General features: G+C 51.6%; 1 protein-coding gene across 5 annotated transcripts in view; it reads left to right on the top strand.

The window, feature by feature from the left end:
• The window catches only part of WSCD1 (WSC domain containing 1), a 50,746-nt gene that overhangs the window by 11,407 nt on the left and 15,479 nt on the right, over positions 1-23,860 (top strand). For all 5 annotated transcript variants that reach the window (XM_084763323.1, XM_084763324.1, XM_084763325.1 and 2 more), the window contains exons 3-5: positions 5,663-5,777; positions 7,469-7,653; positions 12,300-12,421. In XM_084763323.1, the coding sequence (XP_084619449.1) occupies positions 5,663-5,777; positions 7,469-7,653; positions 12,300-12,421 (422 nt within the window). The remainder of the gene's footprint in view (positions 1-5,662; positions 5,778-7,468; positions 7,654-12,299; positions 12,422-23,860) is intronic.

Raw genomic sequence — 23,860 nt, 5'->3', positions numbered from 1 at the left:
TCACCCTGCTGTGATTCTGCTACGACTGACACTATTATGAAGACATTGAGGCCTAGAGTAGTGGAGTGGATGGCGAAGGTCCTCCTCATAGTTTGTGGTTTCTGGAAGCTAACCCTGAAGTCAGGACTCAGAGGTAGACTAGATCTGGGCACTGCACTGACCTTAGGAAACCCTGACTCGGGCGTGACAGGGAGACCAGGGAGGAAAGCTGCCGGGAAAGGTGTACTGTGGAGCAGGAGCAGGCTGAGGACCCTGCCTGAGTGGGAGGGGATGGAGGTAAGACAGGACAGACATCTCAGAGCAGCCTGGAGTGGCAGGCCTGGGAGCGGGTGGTGATGGGGATCAGCCTTGACACGGCTGGGAGCCCCCAGTCAAGATGGAGACTGTGACCTGGTCCTCTTTGCACTGAGTTCTGTCAGTTCTCTGTACGGGGCCCAAGGCACATGCTGGGTGCCTGGGGAGCACACTGGAAGCGCTGAAGTTGTGCCTGACTGGCACCTGAGCTCAGTTTGCTCTGGCGATCCCGTTACCACCTCTTCTTCGGTCCTCTGCCCTAAGCCGTTAGAGGAGGTGCTGCTCCTGTCCCTAAAATAAAGTACATGGGTGAGTATCATGCATAGTCTACAGAGCACCTAGCATAAGTAACAAGCATAGAGTACTTAGCATAGAAAGCTGAGCGTAGCGTATAGAGTGTCAAGCTTAGTGTGCAGAGTTCTTAGCCTGGAGAGCTAAGTGGAAGACTGTAGGAGGTGAGGCAAGTGCGGCATCAGGCTTAGGGTGGGGAAGGCCTAAGAGAAAGCACCGTACCTACAATTTGGGATTGATTGGTTGCTTGGTTGGTTGATTCATTGATCAACTTACCCATTTTGTGCCATTGGAATTCAGATCTCAGGCCTTTCGGGATACTAAGCCCATCCTCCTGTTAACTCACAGGCTCAGCCCTTTATTTATTCTGAGAATGATAAACCCCAGCTTCTCTTTGCTTTGGGGAGATGACTCAGTGGGCCCAACAGAGTGACGGCTAGAAGGCTGTGGGTCCTTGTGTTTCAGACACTATCCAGCCGGTGTTCCTCACGGTGGGTTCTTTAGCAGGGCCTGCGTGTAAGGAGACAAGAGAGACTGGTGGCATAGCTCATTTTATATGTGTGTGTGTCTCCCGTAATCTCCCCAAGACACCAAGAACCTGGGTCTCTATGCAGGCATTAGCAGGGCAAGTAAGTTAGACTAACGTGCAAATGACCAGGAGAGGCCCGTGGGCTGCTTGAGATCATGTTCTGTGAGGTGCATCCTCGCTGAGACAGAGCTGAGTTCCTTTCTTGCTGGTGCTGTTTCATGGCTCTGTGGCCTCGGACAAACGCACCTGGAGTCTGCTCTCCATTCCTTTCCATCCTCACTTACTGAAGAACATTAGTCTTCCATATGTGTTCAGCATGCGTTAGCCTGCGTATACACTTTGCACTGGACCCTTGAATGCTCTGTCTGAGGTGGAGTCGGTTATATATCCAAATAACCCTGCACAGACCTGCTGAAGGAAGGTTAGGGCATGGCCTGGGGCTTGAGGGAGAGCAGACCTTTTATGGCTGGTCTTCAGAGAAGGGGACTAAAGGGCCTGGAAATCTGGCTCTGGCCATGCTTATGTCCAGGAGAACCATTTAGTTACCTCCAAAGACACAGTAGCGATGGAAGGGCCCCACAGAAGCAGGCGAGATCACAGTTAGATGCAAGCAGGACAGTAATACAAGACTGTTCAGCAGTATGGTGTTGGGTGTGAATAAAAATGGCATTCCTCCTTACCTGTTGATAGCCCCTGTCCCTGCCCTCTGGAGTACCCTGATTACCAAACAAAGAAAGGGTTAACTCTGGTTACACTGTGTTACAGTGCAGCATCCAAGGTCCAGTCTTGGTTTTGGGCCTTAGCAATAAGGACTTGGAATGGCCAATGGCGCCGTCACTCCATGGATGATTAAATATTCTGAATCTTCTGCAGAATTTTAAAGATGAAGTTGTCCTCCCTGCAGACTCTAAAAGAGCAGTGTCTGAGGAAGGTGTGGTGACATGCTGGAAGTCTTCAGAGAACACAGAGGGAGGCAGAACACTGGCCTGGGAGCCCCTGCCCCTTCCTCAGATGGGACTCTCTGGCCCTACGTGGTCTACAGAGTGGCCCACAGTGTAGCCCTCGGCCAGCTGCTGGGACTGCAGACAAAGCAAGTGTCTCTTTGCAGCCCGGGCATCCCGCCATCCCCTGAAAGGGATCCTGCAAGCCACGGAAGCTGCAGGAGTCTCCATCAATCACCGAGCATTTCATTATACCTTGGACAACATCCATAATGGAATAAAATGTCAGTAAGTTTACTAGGGGAAAAATAGTAACTTCTCCATAGCCAGTTTGTTTTTTATTGATAGTAATTTCCAAAGACATCCCGATATCTCCAAAGCCATCGTTAATGGCCTCACGACTTGTCCATTCCGATGTGCACATGAACAGATGCAGAGTCACAGGCGGTAATGCATCGCCTCCTTTCAGCCCAAAGTAATAAATCCGCCTCAGGAGCATCCCAGTCCCAACGCATCCCTCGAAAATTCTTGCTTTTCTGCACATTCCTGCCTCTGTCAGGGATTTAGAAAAGCCATTTATTACGTTAAGTGACAAAGGGCTCCTCTGCTCCCCCACAACCCAGAAGGACCATCTGTGTCTCCAGCTCTGGCTGCACCCCAAGATAGGACTGCTGGGCAGCAAGGTGGGGCTGGGGGCTTCCTCTGCAGGCTGTCCAGACACAGAGTCCAGCTGCTGGCCGCTCAGCCACTTCTTTCAGAAAGCCAGCCTGGCTGCTGAAACCATTGCTTTTCTCTCTTCTATTAATGTGCTAATTAGTCAGCTAATATTTACTGATCCATTGTCCCACTAGGTCCCAGGTTACGATATAGGATCAGAATAATAATAGATGTTATTTATTTGAGCATCTGTTATGTATGGAGCATCATTTTGTGTACTTGTCCATCTGTTGTCCTGTTTAATTTAATCTTCAGAAAGATTCTACTGATGTGAGTGGTGCTCACGCCTATTCAACAACACAGAATGTGAGTTCTGGGAAAGTAAAGTAATTGAGAGTTCTTCGTTATTTAAAATGAACTATTAAACATAAAATCATCACTCCTGGGTCCCTGACACTCCAAGCCTTTTGTTAGACACTGGACATGTGTTACCCATGTGGAATTCTCACAACCTCCAACCTTCTGGAATTGGTACCATGTCCCTGTTTTGCAGGTGGGGAAACCTGCATCTTAGGAGGATCTGCACATCCCAGGTCACAGGGGCCCTGTCCTAGTGGATCAGGGATTCGAGCCTCCACTGTCCATTTCTCAGAAACAGCAATGCGCCATTCCAATATGGGCAAGTCAAGCCTTGATCTGGGTGCCTTTTGAACTTTTGAGTTTCCTTTTCGGCTACAGAATTTGTGTTTGGGATATTTAATTGAAAGCTGCAGTGGGCTTTTGTCTGTGCCGACCAACACATCGGAAATTTCTCAGATGCAGCAGCTTCTTGTTTGCTAAGTAGACAGGCAGAGAATAATTTATGCCCACTGCTCTGGATAGGTGTTTTCTGCAACCATATGGGATGGATTCAGGAGTCCTGAGGCTGCATGCTGGGTGTGGCCACAGGTATGGATGGGCCTCAGGAGGTATGGAGTTTTAGAAGGGGCCATATTGAAGAAAGTTGCTATTGACTCCCTCTTCCTGGCATCTTCTGACCTGAGAATCAGCCATGGGTGGTGAAAGTACAGCTTTCTGCTGTCCTGGATGTTACCTGTTCCAGGAATTCAGACTTCTGGGGCTTAGAGCCAGGTGTGGTCAGCTGGGCCACCCTTCTTGTACCAGAGACCCTCTGCTCTGACACCCAGACCCTGGAACTACCAGTATGGTCTGTAGGAGCTGTGACCCGCCGTTTCCAGCCAGGTTGATAACACCAACGTCGTGCCTAACGCTGTGAGTCACTCGGGCTAACTTTGTTATCCCTACCCTCCAGGAGGCTTTAGACTTAGAAGATTTTTTTAAAAAAACAAGTGGATGGCTGGAACTTGGCTGACAATCCCAGGCATTAGCTTGCTTGTATTTTTAAGGCAACATCTTAGAGTCCTGAGACCCCGTGGAGAGCTAGAGCGATGAGGGAAGGATTCCGGCCTTAGGACAGCTGAGAAGCTCTGTCTCGATGGAAGGAGGGCATTGATCCAGAGCAAAGGTGTATGTGTGCATCCACTCGACAGTCAGGGAGACTGAGGCATGGATAATTGACGTGATTCAGCTTAATCCAAAGTAACCTTTACAGTGGAAGTGCTCACAGAGGAAAAGAGCCCCTCAGGAGTGAATGGTGTGGGGCCTTTCCCCACACTGTGCAGCTGAAGCCACTGTTCCTTGTGAGGAGTCATGACCTCACTCTTCTCTAGCCAGCCCTGTGAAGCCACAAGCTTCTGGAGAGCCAGGCGCCTGTTCCTGGTGTGTGCGCACGCTCAGGCTGTGTGCAGCATCAGTGCAGGTGTCCTATCCAGCCCCCAACATAGTGGTTGTGGATGTGCCTTCCCAGTTTGGGGACCATGTGAGAGTGTGTTTGCAAATTCCCAAATGTCATATCTTTAAAACACTGTGTGTTTTGAGTGCGTGCGCTCGCGTGTGTGTGTGTGTGCGTGTATGTGACATTTACATGCCTGAGGCTGGCTGTGCTTGCGTTCTCCAAGTTTCCCTGCAAGTCTGGGAGGCATTTCCTTTTTGTCTGTGATGGGCAGGGCTACCAGCAACTCCCACTGTGCATGCTTGGGTCAATAGTGCCACTACCCTATGGACTCATCCCCAAGCGTCTCTGACTGGGGAAGGTGCCGAGGTTATGGCAGAGGGCTCCACGGTCACTTGGTTGCGTCATTTCCCACATGGACACCTGTCTTAAAGCTGACAGACTCTGTTTACATGCGCTAGCAATACACTGCATGTTTTTTGTTTTAAAAATGCCCCTTCTTATGGACAGTATTGGGTTAACCAATTCTGGACCCCTCCGGATCCCGGCCTCCCTCTGGCTCACGTGAAGGTGGTAGAACAGTGTCTTGGGACCATAGTCGAGGCAGAAGACCTCTCTGAGCCTAGGAAGGGGGAGAGAGAATCTGAGGTCATTAAGCCACAAGGAATCAAGTGTATAAAAACACCAACCACCATGATCTGATCATTGCACACTTATATTGAATCATCACACTGTACCAGATCAGTACGTACAGTGAATAATAATTTAAAATAAAACGCATGTCCAAAACCAGGGAGGAAGGGTGGTGGAGAAAAGCTGCAGTCAGGCTGACTCCAGGTTCCTGGCCACTACCTTTGGGCGCACAGTAGGCCATTAACCAGGTACATAGTAGGACATTAACTGAGAAAAGGGGCAGAAAGCTGCCCAGGTGCCAACCTGGCTCTTGTGCTGAGGGGAAGTTGACGATCAGCTTTCATTCACCTCTACTTTCTGGAAAAGCACGTGGGCCGGGTGGGGCTGGAGATCCCGGCTTTTCCCACTGGTGGCAGGCGGGCAGACTTTTCCAGAGAGGAAAGCCAATGGCTGGGGCCTCCCTGACTCCCAGGTCCCACCCCCAAGCCTATGACCTATGACCTCAGTTGTGTTCCCTCCTTGCAGGCAATTACCTGGGATGCTTCAGTGAGGAGGGCCAGGAGAGAACTCTGAAGGCAGCGGTGTTTTATGACTTGAGGAAGATGACCGTGGCCCACTGCCAGGATGCCTGCGCTGACCGGTGAGTGCGAGACTGAGCCGTTGACTGCATTGGGATGAGGTTAGAAGACAGTCCCACAGCCAAGGGACGTCGTTGAGCTGGATGGCCATCCTGATGCCATCACACATCCATTCATCAGACTCTAATCTCCAGGAGAAAGGGCACCAGCATCCGACCAGGGGGCTGGCAGGCACCTGGACACTTGGCCTCCATCCCCGCTGTGCTAGGGACTCACCCTGTGACCCATTTGAGCAGGCCATAGAAGAGGGCGAGGCCCCATCAAAAGTAAAATAAAGGGACCAGTGGACCCCAATTAAAATAAAATTGAGGATCAGTCCAGTGGTTTAAAAAAAAAACACCATTTCTACTTATGTTTACAACAAAATTTGCCTCTCTAGATGCTATCAGCTCTCACGGTGGTTGTCAGCATCTATCACGTGCCAGGAGTGGTCCCTAAAGACAGGACAGTCACAGCTCACCGTGCGTGCATGTTCCTGTTGGAAGACAGGCAGAGCAGCGCTCTTTACTACTTTGTATCACCTTAGATTCTTTTACGTTTTTTTCTATAAGTCAAGTCCCACCCAGTTCTTGTAGGTGGTCATAAACTTTATACCTGGGGAAAGTAAGGGCAGGACCCACCTGTCCATGCTTGGTAGCTCAGAGGAAGGTGAGGCGGAGCATGATGATGTCATCGCCTCATTTCAGCCTCTTCCTGTGTAAGGAAACTGAGGCTCCGAGGCAGCAAGTGAGAGCATCTGCCATTTCAAAAGCAGCCAGGTGGGGCTCCATCGCTCTGTGGAGTTTTCAATCTGGGCTTTTTCACCCCAGAAAGGGAGCATGAGCACGCGGCCCACTTTCTGTAGCTGTCACCTTGTACAGCTCTGTACAGGTTCTGTGTCCTGGGCTGCTGTGTCCATCTCCAGTGGTGACCTGTGGGTGAGGAGCAGGAGAAGGACCCTGCCAGAGGGGCCCCGTAGTACCATCTGTTGCATGGCCTCAGGCCAGAGCTGTGCTGATGCTGGGCACAGTTACATCTTACCCTGTGGCCTGTGATTGGGCACCTGGAGGTCACCTGTGTGAGTGTTTGCACCACAGCAGTTGGCAGACACTGTACATCAGAGCTCTGCACATCTACTGAGAACCCTGTCCCCACTCATTTCTGGTGTGACTCCTTGTAACTTGAGACCGTAGAGGAAACAAGTTCAGTCTCCAAACTGACCAGACAGATCAATGGGGCTAAATACTTTATTCCCAGGAAAACATTGTGCCCTGCGCTTCGGTGATTTTAGCTCTGGGTGAGGCCTTACTCCCTATGTCAGTGGTTCTCAACCGTCTTAACACTCTGACCCTTCAATAGAGTTGGTCATGGTGTAGTAGTGACCCCCAGCCATAAAATTATTTCGTTGCTACTTTAGAACTGCAGTGTTGCTACCATTACAAGTATCTAATATGCCACTCCTGTGAAAGAGTTGTTTGACACGCCCCCCCCAAAGGGAGTTACAACCCACAGGTTGAGAACTGCTGCCCTAGGCCATGCCGATGGCCAAGCCCCTCTCTACTCATCTCAGCTTCAGGTCTGTCCCGAAGGCCCAGCTGCCGTCACCTGGCTCCGACCTCGCCATGTCTTAGACTCCGACCTCACCATGTCTTAGACTCCAGCCTCAGCTCTGGGCCCAGCTGGGATTCACTCCCATTCTGTGTGTATCTTGCAGGTCCTATGTCTATGCCGGCTTGGAGGCCGGTGCAGAATGCTACTGTGGGAACCGGCTGCCAGTCACACGTGTCAGCCTGAAGGAGTGCAACTACGAGTGTAAAGGGGAGAAGGGCTCCGTGTGTGGGGCTGTTCACCGGCTCTCTGTGTACAGCGCGGGGCTGCAGCAGCCGGGCTCCAGGAAGCGTGAGTGTGCCAGCCTCATCCCAAGTTTATATGTCAGTCATATCCCTCACCACAGCCACGTCCCATAGGCCGGAGTCTATGCCCTGTTTTCCTGTCAGCCACTCCTGACGGCTGCAGAGATAGTGAGGACCATGAAAAGCTAACGGCCTGGGCTCATGACTGGGCACCTCCCTTGTCCCTTGCAGGAGAAGCTGACAGGAAGTCTAGGCATGCTACGTGGTTACAGATGACTCATTCTGTTCCCTGGGCTCCCGTCTGTAATCTTAACTTCTCAGCGTGGCATCTCTAGCACTAGGGTGGTGGGACTTGAGAACCTGAAACTGGTTTGAGAAGGAGCAAGCAAGACTTGAGAACGTGTAACTACAGCTCTGTGCCACCTGCCTGACCTTACAAGCACAACACAAATTTGGTTCTGGGAGTCCTTAGAGGAGCAAGTAGGAGAGCTGTGCCAACCAACCCAGGCATCGGGGCTTCTCACAGTTGAGTTCTCACCAATGATGAGCTTACAGTTCAAAAATTACACAGACTGAGAAGAAACAGCCCGGTCCTAAGGGCCAAGGTAGGCCACAGTCACTGTGAATAGGGCCAGAGTACAGGGAAACCGACTGACTACTCTCTGACTGCTAAGCATGTTCAGGTGTTTCCTGTTCTGAGTAGATGTTCCTGGGAGCCGAGAGGTCCAAATGAGCCAGGGGCCTGGAACGAAGACATGGACAGTATCAAGGATTTGCTCGTGACTGTGCTGACTCAACAGAAACCCACCGGGCACCTAGTATGTGCCTCAGAAACCCACCGGCACCTAGTATGTGCCTCAGAAACCCACCGGCACCTAGTATGTGCCTCAGAAACCCACCGGCACCTAGTATGTGCCTCAGAAACCCACCGGCACCTAGTATGTGCCTCAGAAATCCACCGGGCACCTAGTATGTGCCTCAGAAACCCACCGGCACCTAGTATGTGCCTCAGAAACCCACCGGCACCTAGTATGTGCCTCAGAAACCCACCGGCACCTAGTATGTGCCTCAGAAACCCACCGACACCTAGTATGTGCCTCAGAAATCCACCGGGCACCTAGTATGTGCCTCAGAAACCCACCGGCACCTAGTATGTGCCTCAGAAACCCACCGGCACCTAGTATGTGCCTCAGAAACCCACCGGCACCTAGTATGTGCCTCAGAAACCCACCGGCACCTAGTATGTGCCTCAGAAACCCACCGGGCACCTAGTATGTGCCTCAGAAACCCACCGGGCACCTAGTATGTGCCTCAGAAACCCACCGGCACCTAGTATGTGCCTCAGAAACCCACCGGCACCTAGTATGTGCCTCAGAAACCCACCGGCACCTAGTATGTGCCTCAGAAACCCACCGGGCACCTAGTATGTGCCTCAGAAACCCACCGGGCACCTAGTATGTGCCTCAGAAACCCACCGGGCACCTAGTATGTGCCTCAGAAACCCACCGGCACCTAGTATGTGCCTCAGAAACCCACCGGCACCTAGTATGTGCCTCAGAAACCCACCGGCACCTAGTATGTGCCTCAGAAACCCACCGGGCACCTAGTATGTGCCTCAGAAACCCACCGGGCACCTAGTATGTGCCTCAGAAACCCACCGACACCTAGTATGTGCCTCAGAAACCCACCGGCACCTAGTATGTGCCTCAGAAACCCACCGGGCACCTAGTATGTGCCTCAGAAACCCACCGGGCACCTAGTATGTGCCTCAGAAACCCACCGGCACCTAGTATGTGCCTCAGAAACCCACCGGGCACCTAGTATGTGCCTCAGAAACCCACCGGCACCTAGTATGTGCCTCAGAAACCCACCGACACCTAGTATGTGCCTCAGAAACCCACCGGCACCTAGTATGTGCCTCAGAAACCCACCGACACCTAGTATGTGCCTCAGAAACCCACCGACACCTAGTATGTGCCTCAGAAACCCACCGGGCACCTAGTATGTGCCTCAGAAACCCACCGGCACCTAGTATGTGCCTCAGAAACCCACCGGCACCTAGTATGTGCCTCAGAAACCCACCGGCACCTAGTATGTGCCTCAGAAACCCACCGGCACCTAGTATGTGCCTCAGAAACCCACCGGCACCTAGTATGTGCCTCAGAAACCCACCGGGCACCTAGTATGTGCCTCAGAAACCCACCGGGCACCTAGTATGTGCCTCAGAAACCCACCGACACCTAGTATGTGCCTCAGAAACCCACCGGCACCTAGTATGTGCCTCAGAAACCCACCGGGCACCTAGTATGTGCCTCAGAAACCCACCGGGCACCTAGTATGTGCCTCAGAAACCCACCGGCACCTAGTATGTGCCTCAGAAACCCACCGGGCACCTAGTATGTGCCTCAGAAACCCACCAGCACCTAGTATGTGCCTCAGAAACCCACCGACACCTAGTATGTGCCTCAGAAACCCACCGGCACCTAGTATGTGCCTCAGAAACCCACCGGCACCTAGTATGTGCCAGACACGAGGTTTCCCTGTCCCGTGGAGGCCTATGGAGGCTTTCTGAGGACTGGACCAGCCACTCTAGCTTCTTGGATCTTTTATTTCTTTGGCTTCAGGTGATTAGCCTGCTCCCTCACTCCGGAGCCGCAGCAGGACCAGGTCTGAGGTGGATTGGGCCGTCCCTCCAGCTTCCCTCTTTGCTCCTTGACTTAACTTAGAGACAGCTGTTTTGCCTCTGCCTCCAATTGGCTGAGGGACAGATGGTCTGGTCACTCAGGCCAGCCTTTGTGAGTGTGTGTGTGTGTGTGTGTGTGTGTGTGTGTGTGTGTGTGTGTCAGAACTGCTGCCGTGGTTCATGTTGGCAGTGGTGTCTGTGGCCAGCTGTGTGGCTGACCTTTACCTTCCGCTCCCCTCTCCAGGAGCTACGCTAACAGGCTGTCAGAAGTGACCAGGTGACCACCTTTTGTAAATTGCAGCTTTTGCAGCCGCTAGGACATACTCACCAAGCATGCTTTTGCTTTCCAGTTGGGAATCAGGGTCAGTCCTGGCACTTTATCAGTGTCTTCCTTTGACAGTGTTCTTGTGCCCTGACTGGCCCCGAGGCTCTCACCTGGAGATACAGAGTGAGGGCTGCAGACCAGTGGATAACTAATGGCGTCATCCTGTAGCAGTCACATCAGTGATGTGCACAGACCACTTTTGTGGCCTCCCAAGCCTCGTGAGTTGCTTCTCTGTTGTAGGTGATGCCGAGGCCCCATGTACCTTACCTCATCCCATTTGTTCACTCGCTCATCACCCCGTTGGCACTGGCTGGGTTTCAGTGTTGAGGCTGGTTGCAGGGAGCCAAGGAGACCACACACGGCCTTCTTCTGAGAGCTCCGTCCTGTAGTCTCATGGCCCCCACTGTCCCCCAAGCCTGCCATGGCCTAGACTCCCTGGGATACTGCCTACTTTCCTTCTCTGTGCTTTGTCTGTCCCGGTGACCCTCCCTTCCCACCTAGCCCTCAGCGTCTGTCCCGTGCCAGTGGTTGAGCTCTGTGGCCTGAGCTGAGTCTTTGTCCTTTGTGGCCTGTCCTTGCCACAGGACAACACTGAGTGGTGGGCAGTATGGCGGTGGCCTTGGCTGTCCAACCATAGTCCTAAGCAGCTGTGTGGGCATGAGGGGACACAGCGGTCTGGAGCTGGCATTGGGACACACGGTGCATCCATAACAGTCCTCAGAGGTTGGAGGTTGGAGGTAAGACAGAGTCCTTGAGTCTGTGACACAGGGCTAGTCATAGGTTAGACGCCTCAGGTCCTGAGGACTCAAAGGCACCTGTTTTCTCTGCAACAGGTGGCCTTCCTAGTTCTGTGCACCTGATTCCCAAACTCCTAGTTCTGTGGTCAATCAGGATGTGCTTCCAGGCCCAGATCCTGGTCAGACTTGACAGTTTATAAGGAAAAATCCTCACCCTGCCCAAGGCTGGTGAGAGTTTGTGCCGCTGGCTAGGAGACATGACAGGTAGAACAAACTGAGGGCAGATGCCAAACCTCAGGAGGCCTTATGTGAAGAGGATGAGAATCAGATGTCATCTCAAGAAACTTATCCCTAAACAGTTGGTGCTGGAACATCCCAGAAGGTTTGCTCAGTTCCAAGGGAACCAAAAAGCAAGCCGAGCTTTTCCACCAGAAGGCTGAAGAACAACTTGGCAAGAAGATTCCTTTATGATCAATTGAGTACTCTTAGAATCCAGGCGGGCAGGCCTGCTGGGAGGCCCAGGAGTGCTTTGTCTAGATACCCAAGTTTATGTATTTCTCCATGCGTATTCTCGTGAGTCGTAGAACTTCCCCAGACCATCAATCTGTCAGACCACCACCTACTGTGGAAGGTAGCATGACCTAAAATGCAAAATGAAGAAAAGAAAAACAAACAGCTACTCACCCCCCTCACCCTCACCCCCACTACCACTTGCAGGAGAAGCAAGCCCCTAACTCAGCTTTGCAGCCACTTAAGCTCTGTCAGACACCCTGGTGGCCACCGTAGTTCCCATAGTGCATTGTTCTCAGGTGCTTGGCTCAACCCATCTGGACTCTTTACTCGCCCCCCCCCCTTGTGATACCTGCCCTCCCCTTCACCTCAGGTCTCAGGACCCAACACCAACTGTAGATGCCATTTCTCATCAGAACCCCATTCCTTCCCTGCAGGACGAGCTGCCACCTACCGAGGGTGCTTTCCACTGCCAGAGAACGTCACCCACACTTTCTCCTCCTCCATGACACAGGCCAACATGACTGTGGAGACATGCTCTGGATTTTGTTCCCAGAAAGTAAGAACTATTTTACCATTGTGTGATGCTTCAGTCTTACAGCGTGCATGGTGGTCTTCAGAGCCCATGCTGGGCCACACGCATCTACTCTGACAGCCCCGGTGGGGACCAAGGAGCAGAGGGCATGGCCAGGCCATTTATCCAGTGTCACACAGGGTGTGTCGGATAGTTGCCCCAGGGAACACCTACCTGAGTGGGTTTGAGGCTGGATAGGGAAGGCTGTATGGAAGAGTGTGTCTGTGTGCCTTTCTGCAAGGAAGCTCTTGGCACAAGTGTCACGTGTTAAGTTGCCCTTATTTGGACTCAGGGAGATGCCGGCTCAGTTCTTAGGGACAGGTGATGATTTTTCCATTGTCTGTGCAGAGGGCTGTGACTGGCTGCAGGGACAGTGCCATTACCATCCCTGTGGTTTAGTCCAGGCTTCAGAGTGGAGTGGAGTTCTGCTAGGGCTGCTGGGCAGGACACCAAAGCCGCTGTCCCCACACCACCTACTTGCTCTGTGGTAGGATGAGGAGTGGTCAAAGGCAGGTGGGCGTTGCAAACTTCCCAGTCAGGAGTGTTTGAGGTGTGGTAGGGAGCACTGTGTCCACAGAGCACAGAGGTATTAGGCTGGCATTCAGCCATCTCCACATTGTGGTAGATGTTGGGTCTTTGCAAGTGACCCTGGGTGACAGCGGGCTGGGAGCTGGGGCTGATGCACTTGTGTTGGGGTTCAGTAGGCTCTTTGCTCTGTGGTATTTGACAGCATAACAGAACAGAGCTAAGGGGAGGAGAGGGCATGGCTTATGGTGATGATGATGATGGTAGTGGTAATGATGATGATGGTGACAACGTTTGTGGACAGAAGTAGCCGTTTACTGGTTATACATACTGTACGTGGTGCTATTTCGAGTACTTCCCCTGTGTTAAGTCCATCTTCCTAAGGCCTAATGGGATGGGTGTGGTGATGCTCTGCATTTGGCAGGTGAGGAAAGTTAGACACCTAAGGTAAGAGCACTCAAGCTGTCTGCAAGGACTGGCGTAGTCCTGGTGGAGTGGAACCAGGACATGACAGTGCAGCATGGGCCTGGGGGAAGGGGGAGGGGGTGGGTGTATCAGAGATGGCTTCAATGCAGTGACCCTGACATCCTCTCACCCCACCCCCACCCCTGCAATCCCACTGGGTGCTGTCTTCTTCCTGCTTCCTTGGCTGGCTCTCTTGAAATGCTTCCCTTGCAAGGTGGAGTGAGAACAAAGCTTTTACAGGCGCTTTCCTCTCTCCGGAGAACAGCGTTGACGTACTTCTGCTTTGAGTCACCAGCATTTTCAAAGCCACTGCCATCAGGGCCCGCAGGTCACAGTCCAGTCACTTCAGAAGTCACATTGTTGACTTGCAGGCGTCTGGCCTGGGAAACCACTTCTCCTCTCATCCTCATGGTGGGAACAGAATTCAGTGGGGGAGGAGAAAAGGGGGCAGCCACAGAGCTGCTGGCACTGCCTGTGGCTAGAAGGAAGTACTGCACCCTAAAATTTGAGCCCCACAAATTTCCCCACCAAGGACCCCCCGAGGCCCAGCTTCCTTCAGAATGTAGACTGCTGCTGGCCTAGAGCAAGAGAGAGACTAATCGCCCAGCATTAGCCGCTTTAGAGGAGCTGGGGGCTTCCCAGGGACCATCTGCTTTAATCTTCTCAGCAGGGGACCTCCTCCTGTCCCTGGGGGCTGAGGGAGGCAGCTCAGGTTTGCAGAGGGATAAGCTCTCAGAGAGGCAGAGCCAGGACTCCTGAATCCGCCATCTGTGCTTTTAGACTCTGCACCCTTGCCGCCTTGTGACAGAAGGTGAGGGAGAGGTGAGAAAAAAGAACTGGAAAAAGGGAAAGTGCGGTCGCCCTGATTGCAGACTTGGACACCTCTCGGGATAGCTCTGAATAACATGTTTGTGTAGAACGCAGGTAAAAAAATTTAAAAAGGCACCAAGGCAAGGGGCTGTCTGCTGCTTCTCTTCCACCCAGCCTCCTCACTGGGAGGCAGCCCTTTTGCCCTGGCTTCCCACAGCCACTTTCCGAAACTGAATATTCAATCAGTTGCATCCTAGCCTGGTCGATTACAAGCCCCAGGGCTACCGGTAGGTAACACAGTGCCTCCACACTGCCTGAGCTGGCCCTGTGCCGCCAGACCAGTGACTCCATATGGGTGTAGAAAGTGAACTCCAGCCTTTCCCAGCCTCACAGATGTCCTATAATTTATTTAACCAGTCCCCTACTGTTCAGCTTTTAGATTGTGTCTAGTCATTTGCTTTTACAAACAGTACTGCAAAGACTATGTTTAGGTCATTTTGTAAGGAAAAAGGAAAAAAAATAAAAAACCAAAATTGCTCTCCCGGGTGATGCAGGGTTCAGGAGGTAGCTTTGTTGTTCAGTCTCTGCGGCCAGGTTGCCCTTGGCAAAGGTTGTACTAACTTTACACCTCTAATGGAGGTGTGGGAGGGGACATAGCCACTCTCGGAGGGTTCTCCTTCTTTGCAGAGGGGGCGTCCTAGGAAAACGTTCCAGTATTCTGGATGTGTCTACCCCTGGGCAGCCCACTAGAACCCAGAGAGTTCTGCCTTGTGGTTACAGACAATAATTTAAAGATGAGAAACTCTTTGCTATTGTCAGCTCTCCTTCATATTTACTGGCACAAATCCACATCGGTACAGTTTTACAGTGAAGTGTGCCAGAAGATCCCCGCAGGCTCCCCGGTATCATAAGCCGTTTTGCACCTTAGCACCTTGTCTGACTCCCCTGCAGATGCATCTCAAGGGCAAGTTACTGGCTTAGCTCTAGTGTTTGCAGCAGGCATGGCTCATCAGAGCCACATGGAAAAGGTGCTGGAGGTTCTCAGCCATGGTCCCTGTCCTTAGAGCATCAGGCGTGGGGACCAGTTCCCTCATCTCTTGCCCCAGCCCCCCAATGGATCGGGAAGGGACATTTCCTTGAGTCCCATTGTTGAGAGCTGCAGGGATTTGCAGCTGTGTTAGGGCCACCTTTTACAGCGCTTGTGTTGAAAGTGGCTTTTAGCAAAGTACATTTAGCAGGATTTGGCCAAATTGCATAGGCTGATGTTTACTTACCTCAGTTAAAAAAAAAACACACAAAAAACAGTGCTGGGTGCCAGCAGAGCCCAGCAATGAGTGGGGCGCAGCACACTGCAAGGTAGAGAGAGCTTATGGCTGGGGAGGAGCCAGGGTGCATGGCTGAGTGAGGCTAGTGGCTGAAGGAGAGGGGGATCACTTGGGAGGAGGAGCACAGGTTCTGGGGAGGATCTGGAGCACCTAGGGCAGTGTGAGCAGTTGGCTAGGGGAAGTGGACAGTCCACTGCAAGGAAGAGGCCCTTAGAGTCGGTGTGAAAGGGCGGGTGAGGAAAATTTACAAAGAGCCTTGGATGTCTACTTTAATGTTCAGTGGGGTATCTTTGTTTCTTTTGAATTTTCCCCAAGAGGAAACAGGAAACTGCAGGGGGCAGGGTGTTTATGAGGGACATGACACTCTCCATCTATAGACAGGATGTTTTGGACTAACAAGAAGGGTGGGGCTGATGGAGAAAGGGGTCAAGCTGAGAGGGACTTTGCCGGCCAAATCCCCTTGAGAGGACGTGGGACACACCGCCCCTACCCCCGGAGAAATGATGAATTCCAATGGATCTGGGAGGTCCAGTCCTCCACGGATCGCCCTAGAAGGCAGCATTGCCCACGGTCAGCCTCAGAGACACTTGGCAAAGCTGCTACAGACGTCAACCTGTGATAGGGCTCCGGAGTAACAGATTCCAGCTGTGGCCAGAGCAGAGCCCGCAAGTTACCATCAATGCCGCAGAGTGCACCTCTGGCCCCCAGGCTGCCATCCTGCCTCCTGTGTCTTCCTCTGAACACGTTGGAGTGATGGGACATTAGGCCTCAGCCTTCAGGTTGCTGGGTTTGGCTTCATCGCAGACCGAGGTCTCAGCCTTGGACCGAGGTTGCAGAATTTATTGTTTCAGGAGCTTTGTGCTATAGGATATTTAGCAAGGAACCCCCAGCTTCCCCACCCATGGCATGCCAACAGCAACTCTCCCCGCAAGGGTCACAACTCAGACTAAAGACATTGATGAAGATCCGTGGAGGTTAAGACCCACAGCCCCAGAGAGCCAACAGGAATGTCTCCAGTGCCCTGCCTTCCCCATGGCACTGAATACTAACTTCGGCATGAAGGCCCCGGGTAGGGAATGTGCCGGAAGTTGGCCTGACCATGGCCTCTCCCTGTCTGACTTCTCTCCTGGACAAGGTGAGTGGGTGGCAGCACAGCAGCAGCGATGGAACACCTCACTGTACTTCCTTGTTCCTCGTTCAAGTACTTCCTTCCCTAGAGTGTGGGACTGTCCAGTGCCAACCCCATCATATTTTCACTGGGCCACAGACAGTAGGAATGGCCAAACTCCACCTGACCCATACAGTGCACTGTAATACAGACGTCATTGAAAACGTGGCCAGACAAGTTGGGGTGAGGGGTGCTCACAGTGAAATGGGGTGACTTAAGCCTGAGAGTGTGTGCCCAGAGTAACAGATGTGAGCGACGGTGTTTGGGAACAGAAGAAAGAGGCCCTTCCGGTAGCCCCCTGGCTTCTGAGCTACCTACTGCAGTTTCTTTGCAGGCTCATAGATAAGGACCATAGTTTTGCACTAGTTAGCTAGCATGGATTTAAGAGGCTGCAGGGTTATTCGGGTTGTGTACAGGGTCCTGAGCGAGGGATTGTGTACAGTATCATGGGCTTCTTACCAGTGGCTACACCACAGAAGAAAATCGTGTGGTTTTTTAAAAATGATGTGTGCATGAGCCAGGCATGCACAATGAGTGCAGTGCCTACTTAAGCCAGAAGGGGGCATCAGATCCCCTCCTGGACTTCACAAGCAGTTTTGGAGTCACTCAGTGTGGATGCTGGGAACTGAACTTGGGATTTCTGGAAACAGCAGCAAGAGCTCTAAGCTACTCACCCATCTCTCCAGCTATCTTCCCCGCCCCCGCTCCCCACCCCCACCCCCATAATGAATTTTAAAACCCTGTAAAATGGTCTTGTCTATTCCGATATTCATGTTGGAGACAGAGGGCGGTATCAAGACCATGATGCAGCCTTCATTCCATGCAGGATGGGGCAGCGGCCGGGGTGGGGGAGGTCAGATAACGTGCCTTGTGCCGGTTCTGTCTAGGATAAATAGTTTGAAGACTGGTATTTGTGTGCAAGGGCAGGGACTGTAGTGGGGGTGAGAATTCTAAAACAGGAAGCAGTGAAGTCTGACACCATCTCAGGCAGGTTACTAAGGTGTAGCTGCCCCACTCCCCGCACCCCCAGCCCCCACCTCCTACCCCCCACCCCATCATAATGCCTGGGGAACTGGAAAGGCAAACATGGCCCTGCTGCACCTGTTTCCCCAAGTCTACCTGCTCTGACTAAATCCCCCTGAGTCTCAGTAGCTCCGAGGCATCTACCCCAGGGAGACCCCCGGCAACCATGCAGCGCTCACGTCCTCGCCAATGGTAGGGCCTCTGGGAGTCTGGGATCTGTGAGCCTTGGCAGAGAAGATGCTCTTTTGCTGGGATGTACATGTGTTTTATGGGAAAGGCTCGGGAGCGGTGCTCTAGGCCAGACACGGTAGCACACACCTGCAGCCCCAGTACTCAGGAGGCACAGGGACCAGGTGATTGTGAGTTTACTGCTAGCCTGAATAAGACTTGATCTCATAAGAGCAAGGTCTAGGGGGATGTGTTTCACTTAGAGAGCCCCCCTGCTTAGCATGTGTAAGACCCCGGTTCCGTTCCTAGTACTGCACATAGCAAAGGCGTACAGAGTCTATACAGAACACGGTGTTGAACCGTGTATGTGCTTTTAAAACACTCATTGTTTCAGAGGGTTGCAAAGGTAAAAAGTTATCTGTTACAGAAAGTCTGAAGATGCAAAAATAGAAATAAATCTTACCTATAGCTTTACTGCATCCAGAAAAAAAAGTAAGTCAGTTAAAAGCATAAGCAGCCTTTTCTAGGTGTGTGCACAAGGACTTTGTTTTCTTTCTTTCTTTCTTTAAGTATTTTTTAATTCACTTTACATCCCGACTGCAGCCCTCTCCCTCCTCTTCTCTGGTCCCACCTCCAGCCCTTTCCCCTCTTCCCTCCTCCTCCTCAGCAAAAAGGAGTCGTCCCCCCACCATATCAACCCACTCCAGCACACCAAGTCTCATCAGGACTGAGCACATCCCGTTCCACCGAGGCCAGGCAAGGCATCCCTGCTAGGAGGAAGTGACCCAATAGCAGGCAACAGAGTCCACATGACCAGCCCAATCTGAGACCCACCCCATGGCAGAGAGCCAACCCCGGGACACTATGAATGATACTTTACCATGCTTGGCAGGTAAGAGCCTAGCATAACTGCCTTCTGAGAGGCTCCACTCAGCAGCAGGTCAAAACAAGATGCTGAGATTTGCAGCCAAACATGGGGCAGAGCTCGGGGAGCCTTGTCAAAGTATAGGGGGGAAGGGCAGAAAGACCTGGAGAGGACAAGAACTCCACAAGAAGACCAACAGAGTCAGCTAAATCCCATGGGGTCTTAGAGAGACCAAAGCACCAACTAAAGAGCATGCAGGGTCTAGACCTAGGCCCCCTACGTATATGTAACTGATGGGCAGTTTGGTCTTCATGGGGGTCCCCTAGCAAGTGGAGAGGGGGCTGCTTCTGACAAGGACTTTGTTTTCTAGTATAAACACTGGGCCACTGGAACTTACATCCACCTTTAATATGGCCTGTACATTTATGTTGCCATGCTGTGATTTTTGTGGCGATGTGGCTTTTGTCTTTTCCCTTCTCTTCCCTTTCCTTCCCTCCCTCTTTCTCTTTCCCTATTCCTCTCCCTCTCTTTTCCTCCATTCATTCCTTTCTTTTGTCCTATGTATATACGTGTGGGGTGAGAGAGCATTGCACACACACACACACATGCGCGCGCACACACACACACACACACACACACACACACACACACGAGCTCACATGTGACCTGGAGGCCAACAAACAACCTTGATATCATGGCTCCAGAGCCATCCACCTTGAGTTTTATTAAGACAAAGTCTCTCAGACCCCTGGAGCTTGTTAAGTAGGCAAGACTTGTTGGACTACAAGCCCCAGGGATCAACCTGACTCTACCTCCCCTCTTCTGGAATCACAAGTGTGCACCACCACTTTTGTCCCTTTTAAGTGCAGGCTCTGGAACTTACGTCCTCACGCTTGCCAGAGAGCACTTCACTGGTGGGGCCATCCCGCTTCCTTATTTGTCTGGTATTCCTGATTTTCTTACCTGTGAGCACATTCACAGCTGTTTCCTGGAGCTGTGTTAACAAGGGAGTGAAGGATTTATGGCTTCATGTGTATGCATGGAAGGCTTTCGATATGTTTTCCAGCTGTGTCTTGTCCTTCCCAAGTTGGTCCAGAGAACATTTGAGTCCTAGACCCTGCCTGCTACTTTGTCGTTTGTGATTCGGGCTGGTCCTGTCACCCCCATCCTCCAGCCTTTGTGCTGGATGGGGTGAGAATGCCTGTGGGAAGGTGACATGGATCCAGTGATGTCACGCTTTACGTGAGTGCTGCCTCTTAGGTGCCTCATGGTGTGATGGTGGTAAGTCCTCTGTGTCCCTGCCTCCTTTGCTGGAGGGACGGATGTTTGAGAAGCCGACTGAAGAGACTGCCAGAGCAGGGTTCCTGACCTGGTTGATGGGCACCAGGCCCCTTGGCTCCCAGTGGTTGGGAGGCTCTTCAGCAGCTCTTGTGTCGGACGGTGTGTGGCTTTCATGGAGCTTGTCTGGTTTGTCTATTTCCCATGGACTCAGGTCTTCTCAAACTTGTCCTGTGCCCATAGGACGGGCTGCCAGCACCCTGAGCCTGGATGTGTGGCAGGGCTCCGTGAAGTGAGAGCCTTATGCAGAGAAGGTGCTGGATGTCTTGCAGGAAAGCCTCTGCCTTGTTCTTTGAGCCTTCCCCGCACACCCACCTTCACAGCGGTTGAGTACTCTCTGAAGGGCACCCTAGAATAGAGATAAACACAGCCACAGGCCACGCTTGGTTCACGGCTCCCTGCAAACCGCAGACCCTTTTCTGTCTCGAGACCTGGGCCTTGCCTGATGCCCACTCCTTCCTGAGTCCCCATCCTGGGCACCTTAGCTCATGCACGGGGGTTCAGGATCAAGGCCATGCAGTGTGTCCATCCTTGTCCTGGGACGCAGGCCTAGCTAGCTCTCCAACTCTGCTTGATTCCAACAGACCCACACTGTGCTCTGCACGCTGTGCTCTGGCTTTCTGCTTGCCCTTTCTGCCTGGCCTTTTTCAACTCCCACCTCTGTTTCCCTCCGTCTTTTTCTCTCATTGAAGGTTGGAGTGGGGGCAGGGGCATGGGAGAACTAGGGAGTTGGCAGAAAGATAAGATTCATCAATATTTAATGTTTATGGAGATCGTGTCCTCAAAAATCCCACGGGGCTGAAAATTGTTCTGTGTTTTCAGAATCCAGTGATGTCGCCGAGGCGGTTATGTTGTAAATAAAACTGCATTACTGTCTGCAGCTCTCGCATTGCTCTGCAAACACCCAGAAACTTGATGGTTTAATTCACTCAGGGAAGCAGAAAGGTTCAGGTCACTGGGTGGGAGCAGTGGGCACATGAGATGGGCAGCCCTGGGATATGGGAACGGAAGTCAGCCTCAGCACCAGTGCCACTGGGGAGAGCCAGGAGCCCACAGGCCTCAGCAGGACACTCAGGCTGTAAAGACTGTTGGCCTCAGCAAGAATCTCAGGATAGCAGGGCCCTGGGAGGGCTTGCCCTGATGTGGCCACTTTCTCCTCCCTCACACCCTCCCATGCTTGTGACCTTGGCCAGCAGACTATGGCATGGTTTGTTGCCAATAGCTTTTGATGGTGGTAGGAATCTAGAAAGGATGTTTGTTCGTTCATTCATTTACTTGTTCATTTATGAAACACTTACTAAAACATGTGCCACACACTGGACACTGTTTTAGACCCCGAGGATGTGGCCACACATAGGACACAGAAATCCCTTCCTTGTTTACATTCTTGTGAATGGGGCAAACAACAAACTAAAACTAAAAATGAAACTAAAAATAAAATATACAGTATGCTGTGGGGGTTGGTGAGTACAGCGGTAAAGAGCAATTCAGGAAGGGTAAGTGTTTTTGCACATGAGACAATCAAACCTGTAGATGTTCCAAAGCGGCTTTATTCACAGTGGCTAAAAACTGGAAACAGCTCAGACGGCCATCAGAAAAAAAGTGAATTGGGCAGCACATGGTCTATCCACGTGTGCGAATCCTACATGATGGTGAGAAGGATGCGCTACCGATGTGTAAAGCAATGGGGACAGATTAAGCAAATGGTTTTCTGAATGGAAGAAGCCAGGCTCGAAAAATTACACACCCAGCGGCTCTATTTATATGACACTCGAGAATAGATCCGCTGATCTGCGGTGTTTGGAGGAAGCAGGACAGAGCGGTTGCTGGGGTTGAGGGCGGCAGCGATGTTGGAGGAAGGACCTCTAAGTGGGTGGAGTGTTGCCTGTCTCAGTGTGTGCTCAGCAGAGCCGACCAAGCTGTGCATTTGGGATCAGAGCATTTCACCGGGAACTTTTTTTTTTAATTTTTAATGTTTAAAATAATTTATTCAGATTACATCCCAATTGTTATCCCCTCACTTGTATCTTCCCGTTCCCCCTTTCTTCCCTCCCTCTTTCACCCTATTCCCCTCCCCTAGACCTGTGACAGAAGGGGACCTCCTGTCCCACCATATGATCACAGACTATCAGGTCTCATCTGGATAACCTGCTTACCCTTCCTCTGAGTGCCACCAGGCCTCCCCACCAAGGGGAAGTGGTCAGATAGGGGGCATCAGAGTTCATGTCAGAGTTGGTCCCTGCTCTCCACACAACTGTGGAGAATGTGCTGTCCATTGGCTAGATATGAATAGGGGTTCTAGGATTACTGCATGCATTGTCCTTGGTTGGTACAGCAGTTTGTGCAGTCCCCCCTGGGGTCCAGATCCACCTGCCTTAGGGTTCCTAGATACTCTGGGTCCTTCTGTTTCCCCATTCTTCCATAAAATTCTCACCGGGAGTCCCAGTAGCAAAATCCAGCATCTGTCCCCATCCCCTGATGAGTGAAGGCTCTCAGAGGACATCCATGTTGGACTAGTATCCAATTATAAGTGAGTATATACCATGTGTGTCTTCCTGGGTCTGGGTTAACTCAGCATGATCATTTCTTGTTCCATCCATTTGCCTGCAAATTTCAAGATTTCCTTGTTTTTAATAATGAGTAGTATTCCATAGTGTAAATGTACCACCGTTTCTTTATCCATTCTTCGACTGATGGACATCTGGGTTGTTTTCAGAATATGGCTATTACAAATAAGGCTGTTATGAACATGGTTGAGCATATGTCCTTGTTGTGTGGTGGAGCATCTTTCAGGTATATTCCAAGAAGTGGAATAGCTGGGTCTTGAGGTAGCCCTGTTCACAATTTTCTGAGAAAGCACCAGATTGATTTCCAAAGTGGCTGTATAAGTTTGCACTTCCACCAGCAATGAAGGAGTGTTCCCCTTTCTCCACATGCTCACCAGTATGTGCTGTCACTTGAGGTTTTGATCTTAGCCACTCTGATGGGTGTAAGATGGAATCTCAGAGTCATTTGGATTTGCATTTCTCTGATGAGTAAGGATGTTGAGCATTTCTTTAAGTGTTTCTCAGCCATTCTGTATTCCTCTGTTGAGAATTCTCTGTTTAGCTCTGGACAGTATTCGTGCCCAGCAAAGGGCAAGGTGGGAGGGCAGTGCAGTTTAGAAAGGGGTAGGCAGAGGAGTCCTCCCTGAGATGGTAGCTGGAAGAAAGTGAGAGAGGGCGTGTGGGGAAGAACATTCAACATTCCAGGCATAGCGGGTGCAAAGGCCCTGGGGTCAGAGCCTGGCTCAATAGCCTGATTCAATAGCTGAACCAGGCCACTGCATCAGCACCACAGGCTGGGCAGATTTTAACCTTCACATAGTTTTGGAATCTAAAGCTGGGACCACAGGTGGAAGTACCAGCAGCCTTGGTTTCTCCTAAAATCTCTCTCCTTGGCCTGTATCTCCCAGTGTTCTTAGATGCTTGCCATGGCCTGCTGTTCCTCTGAGGACATGAGTCACAATGAAGGACCATCCCAGCTTAATGGCTTCCTTTTAGTTAACTCTATAAAGACCCCATTTCTAAGTAAGGTCTTGCTCTGAGACCACCATCACAGCCTGTGTGTCCTAGAATGAGCAACTCACCACTGCCCCATTATGTCATTCCAAAGGGCAACCTGGTGGGGGGGGGGCGGGCAGGAAGAGGCTGGGAGCCCCTGCTGGGATAAAGCCCAAGACAGGACACCAGTGTGGT

Source organism: Acomys minous (genome assembly GCF_964271855.1).
Source record: "Acomys minous genome assembly, chromosome: 16".
NCBI lineage: Eukaryota > Metazoa > Chordata > Mammalia > Rodentia > Muridae > Acomys > Acomys minous.
The sequence above is the reverse complement of the archived record's forward strand: the minus strand, read 5'-3'. Positions and strand labels throughout refer to the sequence as shown.